We start from the raw sequence: 18084 nt of genomic DNA on the forward strand, positions 1-18084 counted from the left end.
ACTTGGGGTAGTGTATCTTGTGATCCTCTGAGTTCACTAGCATTTAAAAGCAAGCCAGACTGCTTTGAGATGGTGATATGATGGGATCGAGCTTGCTCATGCATATGCCTCTGAAGCATGGCCTGGAAAGACTTAAAGCCATTAATCTGAGCTTAACCATGTTCCCTCCACATTAGAGTCCTCTCCAGAAATACTAGTGGCTGTGCTTGCATGCTTGGCTCACGTTGTGCCTGAGTACTGAGTTGAGACTTAAGAGATTGCAATCCCTAGCCTGTATCAGACTCCCTTAATGACAGTGGAAGAGCACACCAAAACCTGCATTTTGTCCTTGCTTCTCTATTTTTTTCCTGCTCAGTCACCACCTTTTCCATTCAGTAACCCTCAACTTCTCCAAACTTTTGCACCCACAGCCTTCATAGGGATGGGAGAATTCAGGGGCTGCTCGTTTCGGAAGAGATGCCCTTTGGATTCATAGTGTGTTGGGGAGGGGCTGTATGGAACAGGGATGTTTCATTTTCTCTCGCTGGGGAGAGGGGAGGTGCAAGGATAGTAGTCAGTGGTGGTGGCAGGAACGACCTGGGACACTCCATCAAGTGGGAATGACGGGGCTGAAACACAGAGGCTTTTGCTCTATCCCAAGAGTCCTGTGATTCACTCAAACTTTTGCCAGCACTAGCTCATTACAGCACACTGCTGGAGACCTTGAGAGTCTAATAAAAGGAGACTTTTTTCCTAAGGATCTTACATTTATAAAAGACTGAATCGTTTTTGATGCACTTTGATTTAAGTCTTCACTATTTGAAGTAGGGAACCAGCTCCAGAGACTGGTGCTGAAACAGTCATACATCCTTCTGGTTTTCTTGGGTTTTTTGTTTTTTCTTACTGAGATTGAGTTGAATTTTTTTATACACTCAAAAAAAAAGTGCACTTCTAAAGTTTTTCTATGTGCCTCATAATGAATTGGAGGGAAGCATGAAGATCTGTTAGTGCTTGGTGGCTTTGCTGTGCGTGTGGCTAACCTGCATGAAAATAGAGGCAGCTGCAGTGTACGTATCTGGGGGAGGGAAATATAAAGTCTTATTATTTTCTCCACCTTGAGAATGGTGAGGAGCACTCGTGGGGGTTGGACTGGCTCCTGTGTGCCACGTTCCCTCCTCCGCCGGTGCGGGGTTGGGTTGAGTATCTGCTGCCTTAAACCCGGGACATGCAGCAAAGGGGCAGCTGAGCTCTGACTGAAAAGCTCTGTGAAGGCTTGTCAAAAGCTCTTTTTTTTTTTTTTTTTTTTTAAAGCAAACTGTTCACATTGCATCTTTGCTATTTCTGCTGTTTATTCTAGTTCTCTGGGCTCTCTGCTAATATGAAGATGTTAGTGTAGCGAGTAATTAATTATCCAAGCTCTCTGGGGTGCAGGAAGTGGAGGAGTGGTAGGGAATGGTTCGGTGCCTGTGCATTTCCTCAGTCAGCACATTCCCTTCCCCTGCCCCTTTCCTGGTCCCAGAGCATTTCTGTGTTCCACTTTGTGTTTGCAAACCTCCATCTGGAGCACCGAGCAGCTGTCAGTGGAGCTTTTCATGCAAAAAGAAATTGAAGAACTAGCAAGGCCACAAGAGCAGCTTTTGGAAATGCATGGTTGGCTGGGCCCAGATGCCTGGGTAGGGGGAGGAAACCCAGAGAGATCAACAGAAGCATCCATCTAAGGAGCAGTAGAGGACATGGACAGGAGGATGGCAAGAAGGGACAAGGCTAATGGCTTTTATATGTAGTTCTTATTTAGTAAAATGTAGGATTAAATTTGCTGCTGATGGAATTGCCATGGTATTAGCAGATTTAGGTTATTAGAAAGAATAGGTCTTCTGTAAACAGTAGGAAGCAAGATCCTAATATTTATATTCATTTTTTGCTTATGTATTTTCTTGCAGTGGCTTTTTTGTCACTTATCAATATTCCTAGCAGGAGATCTGAGGCTGCTTGCTTCTGGTAAGTGCCCGTGGAGATCCAAGTGATTGTTCTTCGAGGGCAGTGTGCTCTCTCCTGAATTGGTAGGAAGAAGGAAGCCATCTCCATGCATTGGTTCTCCTGTTAACAGCAGGATCTCATGTTTGCGTTAAACCTGAAGCCCCTAGTTTGCCTAGTTTAAGGCTGGCATGCATGTGGAAAGTTACTGCTGATAAGTAGAGCTGGGAGATTTTTGAAAGAATCTTGCTCAGTTCTGAGAGCTCTGTGTAAGTTGGTCAGACTTGAATAGTCAATGTTAAGCTTGCAGCATACAAAGAGATGAAAAAGATAAGTATTTATTCTTCATTTGCAGATGCAACTTGCTGTGCAGATTGCTGAATGAGTGCTGAACTGTGTGTGAGACAGAGACTCTATGTACCAGTTGCTAAATCAGCAAACCGATTTCAAACACACACAAAAACTGTAACTGAAAATAAATTACCCAGCCTGACATTTTTCATGGGGTTTATGTATTCTAAAAGACTCCAGCTCCTTAGGGAAGAGAGAAGCATTAAAAACTTGAGTTCTGTCTCCTGTTTTGTGTGCAGAACTCTGGGGTTTGAAGTAAGTGTGGCCGAAAGTTTTTCTTACTCCCCAAAACAAGCTGTTTTCCTTTCCTTTGCCGAAATGCAGAATGTTTGCTCAGGTGACAGGATCAGTTAAAAGTATAATCAATAACCAGTGTTAATATTTTACTCGCGTTATTTGCGAAGATGTTGGATACCGACCAAGGCAATGAAACATGTCGTAAATGCAGCTGAAGAATTACATTCCAATAAATTTTAGATGAGCTTTATTTAACAATAAACTGTAAAAAAAACCATTCCAATGAGAGAACGTGTTTTGTTACCACTGTAAATGTTTTAGTGCATTTTTAAGAAATAAGTGTAGTACTTATGTTCTCACCGTTAAAACCCAGTAAAACATGGACGAAGCCTAGGAGTGCCTGTAGGGCTCAGATGTGCATGGGATGTAAGATCACAGGTCCCAGCACCACCTTTATCTTTTGGATGTGAAAAGCTTGGAGGGCGATGGGTGGGATTTTGAGGTACCTGTGGCCATCAGGTTGCTGAATCTCAATACTCTCTTGCAAGCGGTGAGCAACTGCAACAAATGTTGTCCTCCACAGGGGCAGTCTCTTGGGGATGTAGCTAATTCTGGCTGACAGAGGCCACGTTAAACACCATAGCCAGTGGCTGTATTTTAGAGCAGCTCTACGTGAAACACTATTAGTGTGTTTTACTGAACCTTTCAGAGTGGGTTTTGGGGACAGTAATGTCCAGGAGGTACCTGGCTTGCTTTACAGCTCGGGGCGGGCTGTCAGGATGGGTTCCTCCTCCGCCAGCGGGAGTTACAAGCGCTGTGTGCTTTGCAGTACTGCTTGGTTTTCAGGTGAGGTGATAGAGGTGCTTTTGAGAAAAGGACGGTTTGCATTAATGCATTCAGAGCTTAACTTTAAGTTTCCTTTTTTTTTTTTCTTAAAACCTTGCCCTTGTTCTCTCATCCATCTGTCCTGAAACTGAGGGTACTTGATCATAAGAGAAAAAAGTATCCAACGCATTTCTGTGTCTTTGTCCCTTCTGCTTGTAGAAAGGCTGACATAAAAGTAAATCTGTAGTGTAATATTGTCACAGCTCTTCTTCCCAGCCAGAAATGCATCTAAATAAAGCTTTAGTACACTTCTGAGCTCAGAACTCACTACTTTTAACTCCTTATCTTATTGATTCTCTCAAAACCCTGACAGCTGTTTTATTTTACTTTATTTTATTTTTTGCCCCCTCCCCTTTTCCAGGCTAGCTGTAGGGCCCAGCCTTTGACTGCCGCAAGAGTCACCATGGCTGTTCAAGCAGCTTCACATGCACCTACAGCTGCTACTCCCCATCCAAACTGTGAGCTAATAAGAGAAAATACTGAATGCATTTTAAGAGTAGTGGCTTTAGAAAACATCTGCTTTTTCACTGAAGCTCCAAAAATGTTTTGTGTAGGCAAACCTCCACCTGGGAGTTAAAGTTCATTTGCCTTATGCCATGTTTGTGGTTAGGCTGGGTTGCTGGAGTGTCCTTTGCTGCCCCGGGTGCACTCCTGCCTCCCCCAAAATCAGAGAGAAGAGCTGCAGGGCAAGGTGCTGTGGAGGTTCTGTAGTCGTCATCCATAGCCCCTGGAGGGGACAAGGGAATATTTTCTAACTCAAATGTTTCTGGTTTGGGGAGTGAAGAAACTCCATAAAAGTAATTATTTTTTTCCTTGTAATTTTTTGCATACAAAACACCCTTTTCTGAAATTCTTAACACAGCTAGGTGGTAATACCTTTCTCTTTATCTGTGTATTTTAGAAGTGGTTAGTATAAACATTCCTTTTTTTTGGCTGTATATACAGTGAGTACATTGCTTGAATATGTTTCACATCCTGTTTTCCCAAAGCAGGATAATATAGAGAAGTGCAACTCACAAGCAGCATTCTGTTTCTAAAGTGGCTACTTTTCATGTTGCACGGTGATAAAGCTCTGCTTAAAACAAAGTGGGGCCCTCCAAGCCTCTGCAAGTCACTTGGATCTGAGATGATATCTCATATCATCAGTGTTTGTCTCTGCTGCCCAAGATAAAAGTTTGGAAGAACAAATTGAAAAATAAGTGAGCAATTTATTATACGAAGCAATACTTGTCTGTTGCCTTCTTTTGTAATTTGTAGTTGTCAGGATCTCTTTCAAAGTAGCACTGCAGCCTTTTTGCAAGTGTCTAAATTACTTGCACTGACATGGTTTTCGTATCACATAATATATTTTCAGTATGTGCCTATTACTACATTAATTTGTCTGATCATCTAATTGAGTTCAAGGATTTTAAAAAGTCTCAAGATAAAACTGTAGTTGAAAAGAAATGCATTATAAAAGGCTGGGCTGTTAGAATGGATTTTTTTTTTTTTTTTTGTTGCTGTACAATGCTGAAGATTTCTAATTTGGAGAAGGAATAGGTGTTTATGTCTCATCCCCTGTGGTGCGCATTCAGACTTGTGTGGCGTAGGGGACTTTGGCAAGTTTGAACTGTGTCTCTTTGTAGTCCATAGTCAAGAATCTGCAAATTCTTGGGAATTTGCTCCAGGCTCCTGCCTGGAGCTGTCCCACCTTCCCAAGAGCAATGGGACCATACCAGGTCAGGGGCTTGCGCATGTTCTTGGGAGGAAGCTGAAGAGGTTTAGATGAGCCCCTGGATCCAGAGCACAGTGATTCTGGCCATCTTGTTACATGCTTGTGCTGATGCTCCATGTCTGCTCTTTTTGTGCTAGCATCCTCTTTAGCTGAACAGAGGTGATGCAGAAATTGTTGATTTATTTTAAGACCACTTATTATTTTAAGGTTTGTCTCTGGCTGGTTCTCCCCACAGAGTTGCTGCAATAGAATAATCACATAACATTTTTGACTCCTATTTTTTTTTTCCCTTTTTGACTCCAGTTGTTCTCCTCAAAAGTTAACCACTGGAAAGGCAAATTACTCATGCCCAAAACTCAGGAACAGATAGTTCAGAAAATAGCCGTACAACAGGAAACTTTTTGTAGCTTTATGGAAGAGGGATATATCTCATGAGGCTTTCAGCATAGCTGCCGTCATTCTGGGCTGTTCGCCTCAGCTGTGTCTGTTAGCGATCCAGCCCAAAGGCTGTCCTTGAAGCAACTGCCTCTTTTTGTATCTCTTCAAGGGTAGGAGCCGGTGCAGCTCTGTGGCAGAAGGAGAGCTGGGTGAAGTCCTTACTGTAAGCAAGTCTGCTCACATGGGCTCACTGCACAGCAGTCACAGAGTTCAGTTACTTTTAGACCTAAGAGGATTAATTTCCCTGTTGCTTTCCCTGTGTGATAGGTGTCTGTAGGCTGAGCAAACAGGCAATGCTCTTATCAGTCGTGTACTTTGGTTTTTCATATTGGTATTTAGAGGTATACTTTGCATTTTTCTGGTAAAGACTCTGAAAAATCTTAATGTTCTCTTCCTGTTTTCTTAATCCTGTATCCTATTCCTTTATCTTAAGCTAAACTGCCTCTTCTGACTTCTGTCAATGTGGTATTTAGATACATGAGTCTAGATACAAGCCCATTTAATTATCTTAAAAAAAATTAAGCAAAGAACACCCAAAACAAACCCAACAAAAATATGGTGTCCATTCAGACAAGATCAGATCACTCCTCTTTATGAAATTACCTCATTCAAATGCTTTAATTAACGTCCAACTTTCCATTACTGTGCTTCCTTACCATCTAAAAGCTCTCCATTGGAGAACAGCATGGATGTCGTTCTGAGGGCTTACAAACTGCTTTGCAGCATTCAGTGCTAATATGAGGAAGCACAGAGCAGCCAGCTCGTGGTAGCTGTTCTCATCGGATGCAACTATGTGCGTTCCTGGTATTAAAACTGTATTTTTAGATTTTCCTCAGAGGTCTCCTCCTCTAGTTAAGAGATGGCCTTCTAATCCTAGATAAAATAGGTGTGTTGTCTCTCTGTCTTCCCTGTCAGTTTGTTTTGGAATGACAATAGGTGCGCCTGGCAGCTAGCATTTGAATAGTGAATGTCTTGCTCAAAATGCGTAAGATGGAGATGCATACGTTCCTCTCTAATTGCAGGAAATTGCAAATCTGGGCAAAATTTGGAATGCAGCTGCTTGTATAATTACATCTTCTGTCAGTTGCTATAGCTCAGCTTTACAGCCCTTCTAAAATGTCTTCATAGTTTATGGTACAAATAATGCCCCCATTAATATTACTTTGGGATCGCTCCTTTCATTCGCCCCCAGTTCCAAAGGCCTAAGATTTTTCCTCCTGCTGAACTAATAACAAGTGTTAGAAATTAGTAATTATATTAAGGTGAAATTTTTCTTTAGCTGTTATAATTATTGTTAAGCCAAAATAAATTCTTTGAGTTTCTTAACTGTTGCTGGGGTTTGGGTTTAGTAAGAAATACCCATGCGTGTACCTCAGACCAGTTTGATCTGCCTGCAGCATCAGGTTTTGGATGTGTGCAAACCTTTCCGTTTCATGGCCTTATGAAATAGAAGGTAATGGTAATGGGTCATGGAAAAGTTGTTAGGTTATTGGCAACTAAGTGTTGCTATCTGCTACTGGTCATGAAATGACAGATAAGATGTAGATCGTAATTCAGAGCTTAATGAGATGTGTTGGCTCCACTTATAGCACCATCACAACTGGAAAGTGGTTGAAAGGTTGAAAAGGATTGAAGGAGGGGTAATAAAGGAATTATTTGGTCTGTCTCTTTGAGAGGTGAGAAAAGTATAATTTAACCAAGGCAAAGTTACAGCTGGATCATGTTCTGCAAGTTCTTAGGCAGAAGGGGAGTTTTGAGGGTATAAGACTTTAGATGGAAGATGGTGTGTGTGTATATATATATATATATAAAAAAAAGACGACCCAGTAGCTGAGGTGGAACTCACTGAAAAGGGGCATATTTTTAACTGTACATGTATTTTCCTGCTGAGATAACACAGTGGTAGGATAGCTTATTGATCTGCTGGAGCCTATGCTTAAAAAAACAAAAGAAAGAAAAGCATATGTTTCTGGAAGAGACCCAATGTAACCAAGAGAAGACAAAAAGCTTACCAAAATGTAGTAAAATGTTGCAGAAATTACTAGGTGAGATACTGTAGCCTGGGCTTTGTGGTAGGTTAGACTAATCAAAGGTTTTATTATGAATTTAAATCCATAAATGAATAATCATGGGTATTAAATGAGCTATTTCAGAAGAACATCAAGTCTCTTTGTGTACAGTCAAGGATCTCGCAAGAAGAAAGAAACCTCATTTAGGCAGGACAGTGTGGGAAGTGCTCAACTATTAAAATATAAAATGACGGTTTCCAGCATTTTTACCTGGTTACTCTTCAGTGTGTAGAAATTGCTGCAGAAAATTAAAAACCTTGAAAGCTTACAGCAAAGAAGCTTGATTCAATGAGACAAGTTTTATAGAGCTGCAGTACTAACTATAACTTTCGTAGAGATTTGAAATTACATTTGGGCAAGTTACTGTAAGACATGAATTTGAAATTAGAGTAAGGTATTTTTTTATAGTAAAACACTTGCTTACTCAGTGTTGTAGTGTTTCCAGAACAGCTGATTGCAGATATTGCTTTTGGTTTAACTCATGGGTTTTTGATATAAGCAGCAAATACCTTTAGATGTTTTTCTGAAAGTTGGGGGTCTAATTTTCTTGGAAGTCACTGTTCAGCAAATGTTTTAACTTCATCGGTTCTGCAGGGTCCTGTCCCCCTGGCTCCATAATTTTTCACAGAGGTAGGAGCTACAAGATTTGATTTTCCATCACTTATGCATTCACAGCATCCCTTGAAATGATGCCTTTCTCTGTGTCTCTGATGCTGAATGGATCACTGTCTATAGATAAGGAAGGAAGGCATTTTCCAAAACAAAAAAAAAATAACCCAACAATTTTTGTTAAAAGAAACTGGCTCCCTAACCAAATTATTATTTGTTTATTGTTAGAAGTGTAAAGCCCTCACTCTACTTATATGTAAAAGGTTTTATTTTTATGCCACTAGAGACACACAAGCACACCAAACACTTGGGTTATTCATAACTGCTCTGTTCTGTACAGAAAACAGTGACAAACGTGGAAAACGACGGGCTTGGCTTGTTCAGTTCTTGCTAATCTGTAATGATGTTTGAGACAAACTCTTCTTGGGCATCTTCTTTCACAGACAAACCACGGTGCATGATTTTCAGTGCTGCTGTGTGTGTGTGTGATCAGGTGCAGAATGCGTGTTGGATAGCCAGTACGTTCCTGTATGGGAGCACAGAGAGGTTGTGGGTGGGAATTGCGGGATCCCCGTGACTATTCTTATTGTATCCCACTTTTATTTAATACTTACAGATCTTTCTCTGTGCTTATAATGGACTCTGCTCTTCCCCCTTCTATGTTATTCATACTTTTGCTTATTATTTCCTTTTGCTCTCTTTCCTTTTGTACTTGGTGCTGGTTTTTTCAGTGCTGACAAGGAGGGCTTTCTTAAAAGTAGTCTGTGAATTATTCTCTATCCTGTTTTCTGTATCCCAGATAGACTGTCAGCTGGGATTGCAGTTCTGCAAGGTTTTTCTCAGGGAGTGGGAGGGGATGGTGATGGAATAAACACTGGATAGAAACTGTAAGACAGCAAAAAGTATAAATAATGATAATTTATGAGGTGTTATTTCAGGCCTGTACTGATTAAAGACAAGTGTTTGCAAGGTTCAGACTCTGGACTGATCTGGATTCCAGCCTGGAAACTGAGAACTCCTAAACTAGCCTTAATTTGCAACGCCTAGTTTCCAGTGCTGAACTGTCAGGATTTCTGCACGGCATCCATATCTGCAGTCTCTGAGCGATGCCAATATCTCCCTCCTTATCCCGCTTTCATTTTTTTACTTACAGATCTTTATCTATAATTGATGCTTGTCTGTTGAATGAGAGTCTGCTTCGTATATATGGAGACTGAGAGCTCTGGGCAGCTCCTCTAACCTGGGGAACGCCTCTCAGTGCCGGCGCTTTGGATATTGCGATGTGCTGGGGAGCCCGGAGCCAGGCTGGAGCGTGCACTGGCTGACCTGGCAGGTCTTCTCTATTTCTGCAGTATGGCTCCTCATTAATCATGTATTTCCAAGCCTGTAATAGTTCACCCTTTTCAACTCCCCAGGTACAGAGTGCCATCTTAGACTTGATAGCTTTAAAATAAAGCTTGGAAATGAGCTTCCTTTAGGAATAAAATAACTCTGCGAGTCAAATGCTGTTTGGTGTTCTCAGAGGAACCAGATGAGGTTATGAAAGGTGTGGAGTGATTATGCCCTGATAGCGAAGCAGTATGCCTTGGTGGCTTGGATATTGCATCCGTTCATATTTCCTAATTTCCTTTCATTCTCCAACCCAAAAAGACAAGATCTGAGATTTTTCTGTTTGTTCCTTGTGAATCGGAGAACAAAGGAGCAGGCTGCACTGTGTTTCCAGCAAAGGCAAGCATCGTGGTTTGTAGTATTTGTACAGAGTGGCAAGAATAATTTGCACTTCATGCTGTATGCATATGGGGTCTTCTCCTTATTCATAAGAGAGAATGGGTGGACAGATAGGACTGGAGGCAGAAAATGTTCCATTTCTAGACTTGTGCAGTTTGTTTTTCTGAACAATACCATTATTATAGCCATTTCTGCAAAACTCCTAGAATAATTTAAAGAGATTGCGATTTAAAAATAATGACACGATTCTGGTCTTTATCATCCACTTCAAAAGGAGCTCCAACAATTTGGTTTGCTGCTCCTTCCCCGAAGCTGGCAACAACGTGATCACAAAATGGAAATGCTCCTATGCCTCCCCTGATTCTCTTCCTCCAAATAGATGTTTGGACCTTTCATTGCTGCTGCCTTTTAAACTTCATTTCTAACTAGTGGCTTCATTCAGGTATGTAACTGAAAGGCAGAGCCTTCATTTGCTTTCTGAGGCTTTTAAGTTGCCATGTGAAGTTTTAACAAGCTGAAATGTTGACTTCCAGCATTTGGAAGATTGTCACTTTTGCTAGGTCATTACTGGAAACTATTTAAATAACATGATGTGGTTATCTGGATCTCTTAGCATCTCTTTGGGGTGCCTTGCATGTTGGTAAAATTCTTTCCAAATAAGTTCACATTCAGCTTGCTTCTTAGCAGAAAAAGAGCCATTTTGTGCATAATTTTTCTGCAATTTTCATTAACAAGCTGTTAAAACTCTGAGGCAGATCAGCCTCTTGGGGATGTTTCAGAGGCACACGGAATGAGACACGGAGCTCTGGGAAGCTCATTACCAGCAAGGTGCAGGGAACTGTGAGGGATCTGAGGAAACCACAGTGGTAATTGTGAAGGGCTGGAAGGTCTCCTCTTTGAGGAGAGATCAAATGAGCTGAATGTGTAGGTCATCTAGGCAGCTGATAGAAGTAGACCTCCACAAGATGAGCAGCTGAAAGACTGGGACTGTCCTCGTGACAATTCAGCACATTGTCCAGAGGAGGTGAATTTGGGTACTGCTGTTTGGGCTTTAAAACAGTGGAAATGCAAAGAAACTGGAAGGCAGCTTATTTAAAATGTGCAACATACTCCCTTTGCCATGATTTGCTCACTGAACTCTTCGCTATAAAATTTATTCAAAGGCAGAAGATTCCTAGGACGGAAAATAGCTGGGATAGCTGTCTGGATGAGGACAGCCAGTGGTACCTTCAGTTAGAAGAAATTTCAGAGAAGGTAGGAGTGATGAAGTGCTGGGGAAGTTAATCATGTGTGTAGGCGCTCGCAGGCTTGAGATCTCTCCTGCATCAGTGCGTAAGGTAATCCACGGTTGTGGGGACTGAGCCAAGCTGCCTGCTCAGCCTGTTTATTGGATGTGCCTCACCTCACTGCTCCTTTCCAGCTCTGGACTGGGTCCACCCTTTTGTGTTTGGGCTTGGCTATTTTCCTCAATGAGACCTCAGCCTGAACATTTTTGGAAACACAGCATCAGTCATGGCACTGTCCCTGGGGAGATGGGAAGTCCTTTCCACACTTGATGGATGTCCCGCCTGGCTTAATTCCCCCACGTCAGGAACTAGAGGCCACCTGTCCCTGCACACCTGCTGGCCAGTGTTGAAGAGGTCTGTTTTATTCTAGTGCTTATTCCTTTGTATATTCCTGCACGTGAATCTGCCAGCAAGGTCTGTGTGTACCATAACCCCGTGCCAGCTTTGGGAAGAGCAGCACAGGCTGTCTGTCACCTCAGTCTCTTTTTGGTCTCCATGGTGTAGGATGCACTATTTGTATCTCCAGTTACACTAGCTCTTCCTTAGAAGAAGACAATGTTGTCTTTTCCTTAGAATGAAAATTGTTGCAGTTTTCTGTTTAGCTTTTAATTTTTAATTCATTTTGAAAACCTACAGCGGCCTTCTAGAAGTCTTAAGTTATTTTAAAGAAACGATCTAGGATCAACTCAGGGCAGTTTGGCCACTATCCTGTCCCAAACAGCGTTCAGTGGCATGGTGAGGTGAAGAGCTAGAAGGAACCCAGCAGGAGTACTTCCCTTAGTGTACACTCATGGCATCTGTCCATCTGCGGCTCTTGCAAGGCTGGTGAGGACCCTTGCATGCCATGGGAGGTGCCTGCTAGCTTCTTGTGGCCTTGGGAGTGTGAAAACTGGTCCGGGTACGTTGACCCTGGAGCGTGCAGAGGGACAGCACGCTTCTGTGGACTCGATTGCAGTGTCTGTGGGTGACTGCTCTGTTGTGGCGTGGTGAACAGCTGACCAGGTCAGTACTTGCTGCAGAGCGGGATATGTGCTGGTTTGAAGGTGGTGGTTCCTCATCAGCTGATTCCCTGTACGTTTGGCGTGGCTTTTCTCAAAATGCACTGGGTCCCTTTGGGATGAGGTTTGTTCTGTAGAAGTGGAAACTATGATTATCATGTTGTATTTATTCGGTGAGGATGTGCAGCAGTTGTCAGACAGCACTACCTACCTAACTGGGAATTCAACCTCCAGCTGGTAGATTGAGACTGAAAGGCAGAGCTGTGGGATAGAGACTGGCAGGCACAAAATGCTGAAGCTCTGAATCTTTTACGATATGTTTGTTTAATACAAAGTGGTCTGCTGAGATTGTTTTGGAGCACAGAATAATCATTGCGTGCTGACTAATGGGAGACAGCAAGCTGTTAAACAGCGTCAATTAACCGTACAGGAGGAGGTTATTGAGTATTTTCACAAGTGTTCAGGATGTGAAGAGTAAATAATATTACTTGAAGGTAACCCTTAGAGAGTTTTTAGCTATTGAAATCTACAAACCGCAGCAAGAGTAATTGTGGACATAGGTATGGCTGCACAGCTTACCAGGACGAACAGCGCAATAGAGAGCCTGAGCGAGCCTTCCAGCTCCAGAGTGCTGATGTGAATTAAATAGTGCTTTGCTCAACTTCTTCTCTTATTTCGTTTTCATTATTTTGAAAGTTTCCCCTGTTACATTTATCTCATGTTGTCCCAGGAAATACTGGTCCTCTTTACAAAAGACAACATGTGCAGTCCCCTTCTGATACTTGGGTGTCAGAATTTGTTATACTTCCGCTTCCCTGACTGCCGAACTGCAAGGGTGTTGTCCTTGTCCTTACAGCTGCTGCTGCTTCAGGATAGTAATTCCTATTCCTGCTCTTGCTGTGAGTTAGAACTCGGTGTGCTTAGTGCTGAGAGGAGCATGCTCTACCATCATGTGCCTTGCACAATGGATAATAAAATTCTCCAGTTTTGGCCAGTGGAGAGTATGAAAACTTATGTTTCATTAGGAATCCTTCTGTACAGCCCTACCAGTATTCCGCCCGAGTTTAATGCAAAATATAAATAACATTTTGTGGGCTCTGTTTGCTGAGTGAGTTTATTCTTTGTAAGTAACAGGAAATTTTTCCCATTCTGGATTCCAGTGTTAAATCCACTTTGTGCAAACATTGTTTTTCATTTATTCATTGGCAGTGGGGAGACCAGATAACATTGAATTTATTTTTTTCAGTTTTGTTTCTTCTAAAATGGTGTTAGAGAATTGGACCTCAGATATTCTTTTAGCCAACAGCAAGAGATGTCCTGGGATTCCTTTGGGATTATGATAAAGAGGGACTCTTGGTTCTTGGACAAGGGCACAGATAGACTTCTCTCAGCTTCAACTGTCTATTCAAATGCCTTAATCAACAGAGGTCTCCCTTAACAGATGGTTCTGCATTGATAAAGCCTTTAATGTGGTAGGAAAAATTCAGAGAAATTGACTCCTTTTCTGAGTCGATTGATTTTCTTAATCTTTTTTGAGCAGGGGCGGGGGGCGGGGTGGAGAATAACACATCAGAAGGCTATGGAGAGGATTAATTACTTGGCTGCAAAACTCATGAAGATATCCTGATGAAAGATGTGGGATGAGTGAGTGAAGCCCTGGTGAAGTGGATGTGAGTGGAGAAATTTTGACTGTGACTGCAGCCCTCATACCTGCAGTGTTCTGCACTTAAGAGAACATAATCTGATCCTCTGTACCTCACGAGCATCTGAATTTGTTTCCGTAGCAAAGCCCTTTGTACTGATCTATGGAAAACTGTCCTTTTGTCTGCAGATATGGCAGCTGCTTTGCCCCTGAGCAGTTGTAGCTTGGCAGTGGCAAAGGCTGGGGTGGGTATTTGCTACCTTAGGACTCTTGTCCTTGCAGTTTGTGCTGCTTTGAGCTCTGACTGATCTTTGATGCTTCAGAGAGATGCTCAAATATCCCTGTCTTTACAGCGGACTTGTCAAAGCCCTAATATGTGAGATACCAATATCTTAATGCAGATTTGAAACCCCAGGGAGTTTTGGCTTCACCTGTGGCCACGGAAGGGAGGAGTTGCAGAGCAGCTTAAAGGCTTGAAGAAGCAGGGTGTTGTTAGCATGGAGCTTGACCTGAGCTGAGCTTTGGCCAAGGGATTCATCCCTGGAGCAGCAATGAAGCATTTCATGGTTCATTATCCTCACAACAGGAAACAATGTTTTATTCTGAAGCTGAATATCTAACTCAAATTTTCATCCATTTGATCTTTGTCAGCAAAGTCACCACTTTTTTTTTTTTTAGGATTTAAACCAAATTATGTAGCTGTCTCCATGAATGGAATAGTTTGAGTTCAAGAAGTTTCATACTGTAAGGCTTGTTTCCTGTGCTGTGAGTCACAGGGTGACCTGCCTTTGAATCCTACTCTGTTTCCCTGTGTTTTTTCAAAGCATGAACTCCAGAACTGTGCACAAGTTCCAGGAGAGCTCTGGGACTTGTGCAGGTTGCAGAGGCAGCATCGCTTTTCTCAAACTTTGCTGCTTTTTAGCTGAGCTGATTTGGTAGGTGGTTGCTGTAGCAGAAACAGAAAATGCCATTGGACCAGGAACCATTTCCCTGGAAGCCGTAGCGCAGGGTACCTTTTGTTATGGATGTTTCCCCACTGACAACTACATTTTGAGATGAGTCACTGAATTCACATTTAATCCAGTAGTAAAATTGGCAAGGCAATTGCGGTCTCACAGGTTCTTCAAATCAAATTGTTAGAGAACATTAAATCAAATGCTTTGGAGAAATCTCAGTATATACAATTGCTTTCATCATCCAGACTGTGGTTCTGTCACAAGAAAAGCTTTGTTTTATTTGGCCTATCTTCAGTGAAAGTGTGCTGCCTGGTACTCGTTTTGGTCTTAGCCCCTACTTCTTTGTCTCTACTCCATTATTTTCCTTTTCCTATTCATTACCCCATAATGAGAATTGAGAATTAAGGAATTTCTAGCTTACAGTTGTCATCCTTACTTTTTAGCATTGCCAAGTACAGAAGGCATTTGCAAACTGAAATAATACTGTTAGCCACAAGGCAATTAATCTGTTACGACAATGTGGTGGCTAAAAGCACAACGGTGATGAAGGTCACGCTGCTGGGTCCCCCTTTTCGCTCCGTGTGCTTTGCTCTGAAGTCAAACCACCCACTCCACAGTAAGAGGGACGCGTGCAGAGCCCTTGTGTATTAGTCATCAGTGGAGGGACTGGCTGACCGTGAATCTGCAAACAAATGACTACAGGCAGCTTTCGGTCACTGAGGCTGCTACCTGATAGAAAGTACATGTTAGCTTAATTCGGTTTTCACTGCCACGGACTTAGGTTTACTCTCACAATTGGCTCTCTCCTCTTTGGTACATCCTAGTCCAAAGATGACATTTTATGTGATTTCCTGGTGGGAGGATTTTTTCACAAAAATCTGCCATACTCTTTTTTTTCCCCCTTTTTAAATTCTCTCTACAGGTGAAAACAAGAGAGGAAAAACTACAGAAGGAGGGGTTCTCTGCCACTGCTAGAAAGATACAGGAAAGTGTTGAACTAAAACTGCTAGAACTTACAGACCTTTGTGCTCCAAAAAAAAAAAAAATGCACGGTTTGTACAGACTGGTGTTCAGAAGCAAACATCCTGCCAGCAAAACGGGCTTTGGTAGGTCTGTATCCAAGGAGCCTGCTGCGGCTGTGAGTGCTACGGAGGTGATCAGAGAACTGCAGATGAGAGAGGCCAGCCTGGAGAGAGAGCTGAAGCAGCTGCGGGAAGAGTGCAGGCAGAGGCTGGATGAAATTGCAGAAGGGTTGGATGGAGTGATTTGTGTATCTCCCTGAAGAGATAAAGCTGGGCTGAGAAGAGCAAAGGAATAGACTGGCTTGATTGGAACGCATTGTGCAGCTTGGCATGGGGGACTGTGAGGTGAGGAACCAAATGTAATTTCTAATTTTTAAGTCTGAGAATCGTAACTTGTTACTGCTTTGTGACCTGCACTGGGGCCATAACCTTGATGATTCTCTCTGCAGCCCCTTTATTGCTAACCCTGCCAATTAAATTCTGCAGCAGGCCTTGGTGGGAGTGTGCGTAAATCTCCCTTTTATCTTTCAGATTTCTAGTTCTATTGCCAAGCACTGGGCTCTTTTACAGTGCTCAGCTGCTAGGCATGGCATACGTTGAGGCTGCACATTGAAGTACTAATTGCATTCAATATTTTTCAGCAAATGGAAGAGTTCATTAGTTAGAAAAATCCAGGTATTGGAGAACATGCAAAGTACCAAGGCTTAGAGAGATTAGAAATGTTCAAGAAAGTGTGCTGTTTTAATTCAGCTGGTTTGCATATTTGTGGCAGCTATAATGCAGTCACCATAAGGAAAAACAAATGCCTAGTAATAAATAAAGCAGCACACTGATTTCATTTACTGGTGTGATGCACTTGAAGTAATTGGGTTCTCAAAGAGAACAAACCAGAAACCCGTTGCACCGAGTTATGAGTCACAGTGAGATAACTTATGGATCTGCTATAGGAAGTTTCTGTAAAATAGAAATATGACCTTAACTTCCAAGCTTGAGGAGTCTCCAAGCTCTGTCTCTGGAGGCTTCTTCCCCTGGAATATGCAAATATTTTTCACTTGGCATTCATTTCCTACCATTTTCTGTTTTGCTTTCACCAAGGAATATTTTTGTATTCTAGTTGTACACTTTCAGGAATAAATAAATTTTAAAAAACGTTTTGCTTTTCATTTGTGAATTGCTATGAGCAATGGGCTTTCCTCCGTCTGGGTTTCTGTCTACTACTCCAGCTCGGTGGTGTCGCCGATTACCAGCCGCTCTTGGCTCACTCAGCAGCCAAACATGAGGAACCGTTAAGGGCACCTTTCCAGGCATCAGTAGGATCGCTGCTCTGCGGGGAGGCCATGTGCAGGTGCGAGTGGGTGGACAAGGCTCAAGTCTCCTGGTTTCTGCTGCACCAAGGAAACTTCAGATGCTTCCTGACCCTGCTCATCTGCAGCCAACTCATGTTGGTTCTCATGCAGTTTTTGCAGAAGTGAGTGGTAGTGCAAACATCAGTGGAGAGCCACAGGGGCAGGGCTGGTTTGCCCTGGTTTCACCCAGCTGGACGCAGCATTGCTGGTAAGCCAGGACTGTGCAAGCTCAGTTGAATACAGGCTACATTTCGGACAGCCTTTCCTCTGTGTGGACCTGGCAACTTGTCCAAGGACTGAGCTTGAGGAAGGCTGGTGGGAAGTGCAGGTTTCAGCCAGAGACCTCAGCTCCCGTCAGCCCTACACAGTTGGGACAGCCCAGGGAGCGGGGTGTTTGCGTGTGTTGACTGAGGCGGTCAGTCACACCGGGGGTGACAAACATAGTTCTGGTGCAGAAAAACCCAGTGGGCTAGTGAGATCCATCTCTGGGGCAGGTGGCCCCAGGCTGCTGGAAGAGTAGCCCTGGCCTTAAAAAGCCAATTCACATCGCTCTGCTTTTCAAACCGTCTCAGTAGGTGCGGGGTACCAACCACTGAACTGTTTCAAACTGGTACAGCTTTGGGAGGGTATTGGCTCCAGGACTGCTGAAATTCAGTGCACAAGAGGACTTACTCAGGCACGGGTTTCACAGAAAATTATTCATGAACGGGAAAGAAACAGTATATCCTAGAACTAACAAGAGTGGTAGCACCAGCCTATCTCTCTCTGGGCATTTTATATCCTCCTTCAGCTTTTATACTAGGGAATTTTCATACTGTATCACACTTAGATTTAAAACATCACCCTCAAA

General features: G+C 42.7%; 1 protein-coding gene across 2 annotated transcripts in view; it reads left to right on the plus strand.

Annotated features, from left to right (window-relative positions):
- Positions 1 to 17037, plus strand: part of TEDC1 (tubulin epsilon and delta complex 1) — a 74029-nt gene extending 56992 nt beyond the window's left edge. For both annotated transcript variants that reach the window (XM_086753547.1, XM_086753548.1), the window contains exon 8: positions 15789 to 17037. In XM_086753547.1, coding sequence (XP_086609673.1) covers positions 15789 to 16148 — 360 coding nt within the window. In that variant the 3' untranslated portion in view covers positions 16149 to 17037. The remainder of the gene's footprint in view (positions 1 to 15788) is intronic.
- The last annotated feature ends 1047 nt before the right edge of the window (positions 17038 to 18084 follow it).

Source organism: Chlamydotis macqueenii, chromosome 8, assembly GCF_036417535.1.
Source record: "Chlamydotis macqueenii isolate bChlMac1 chromosome 8, bChlMac1.mat, whole genome shotgun sequence".
NCBI classification, from domain to species: Eukaryota; Metazoa; Chordata; class Aves; order Otidiformes; family Otididae; genus Chlamydotis; species Chlamydotis macqueenii.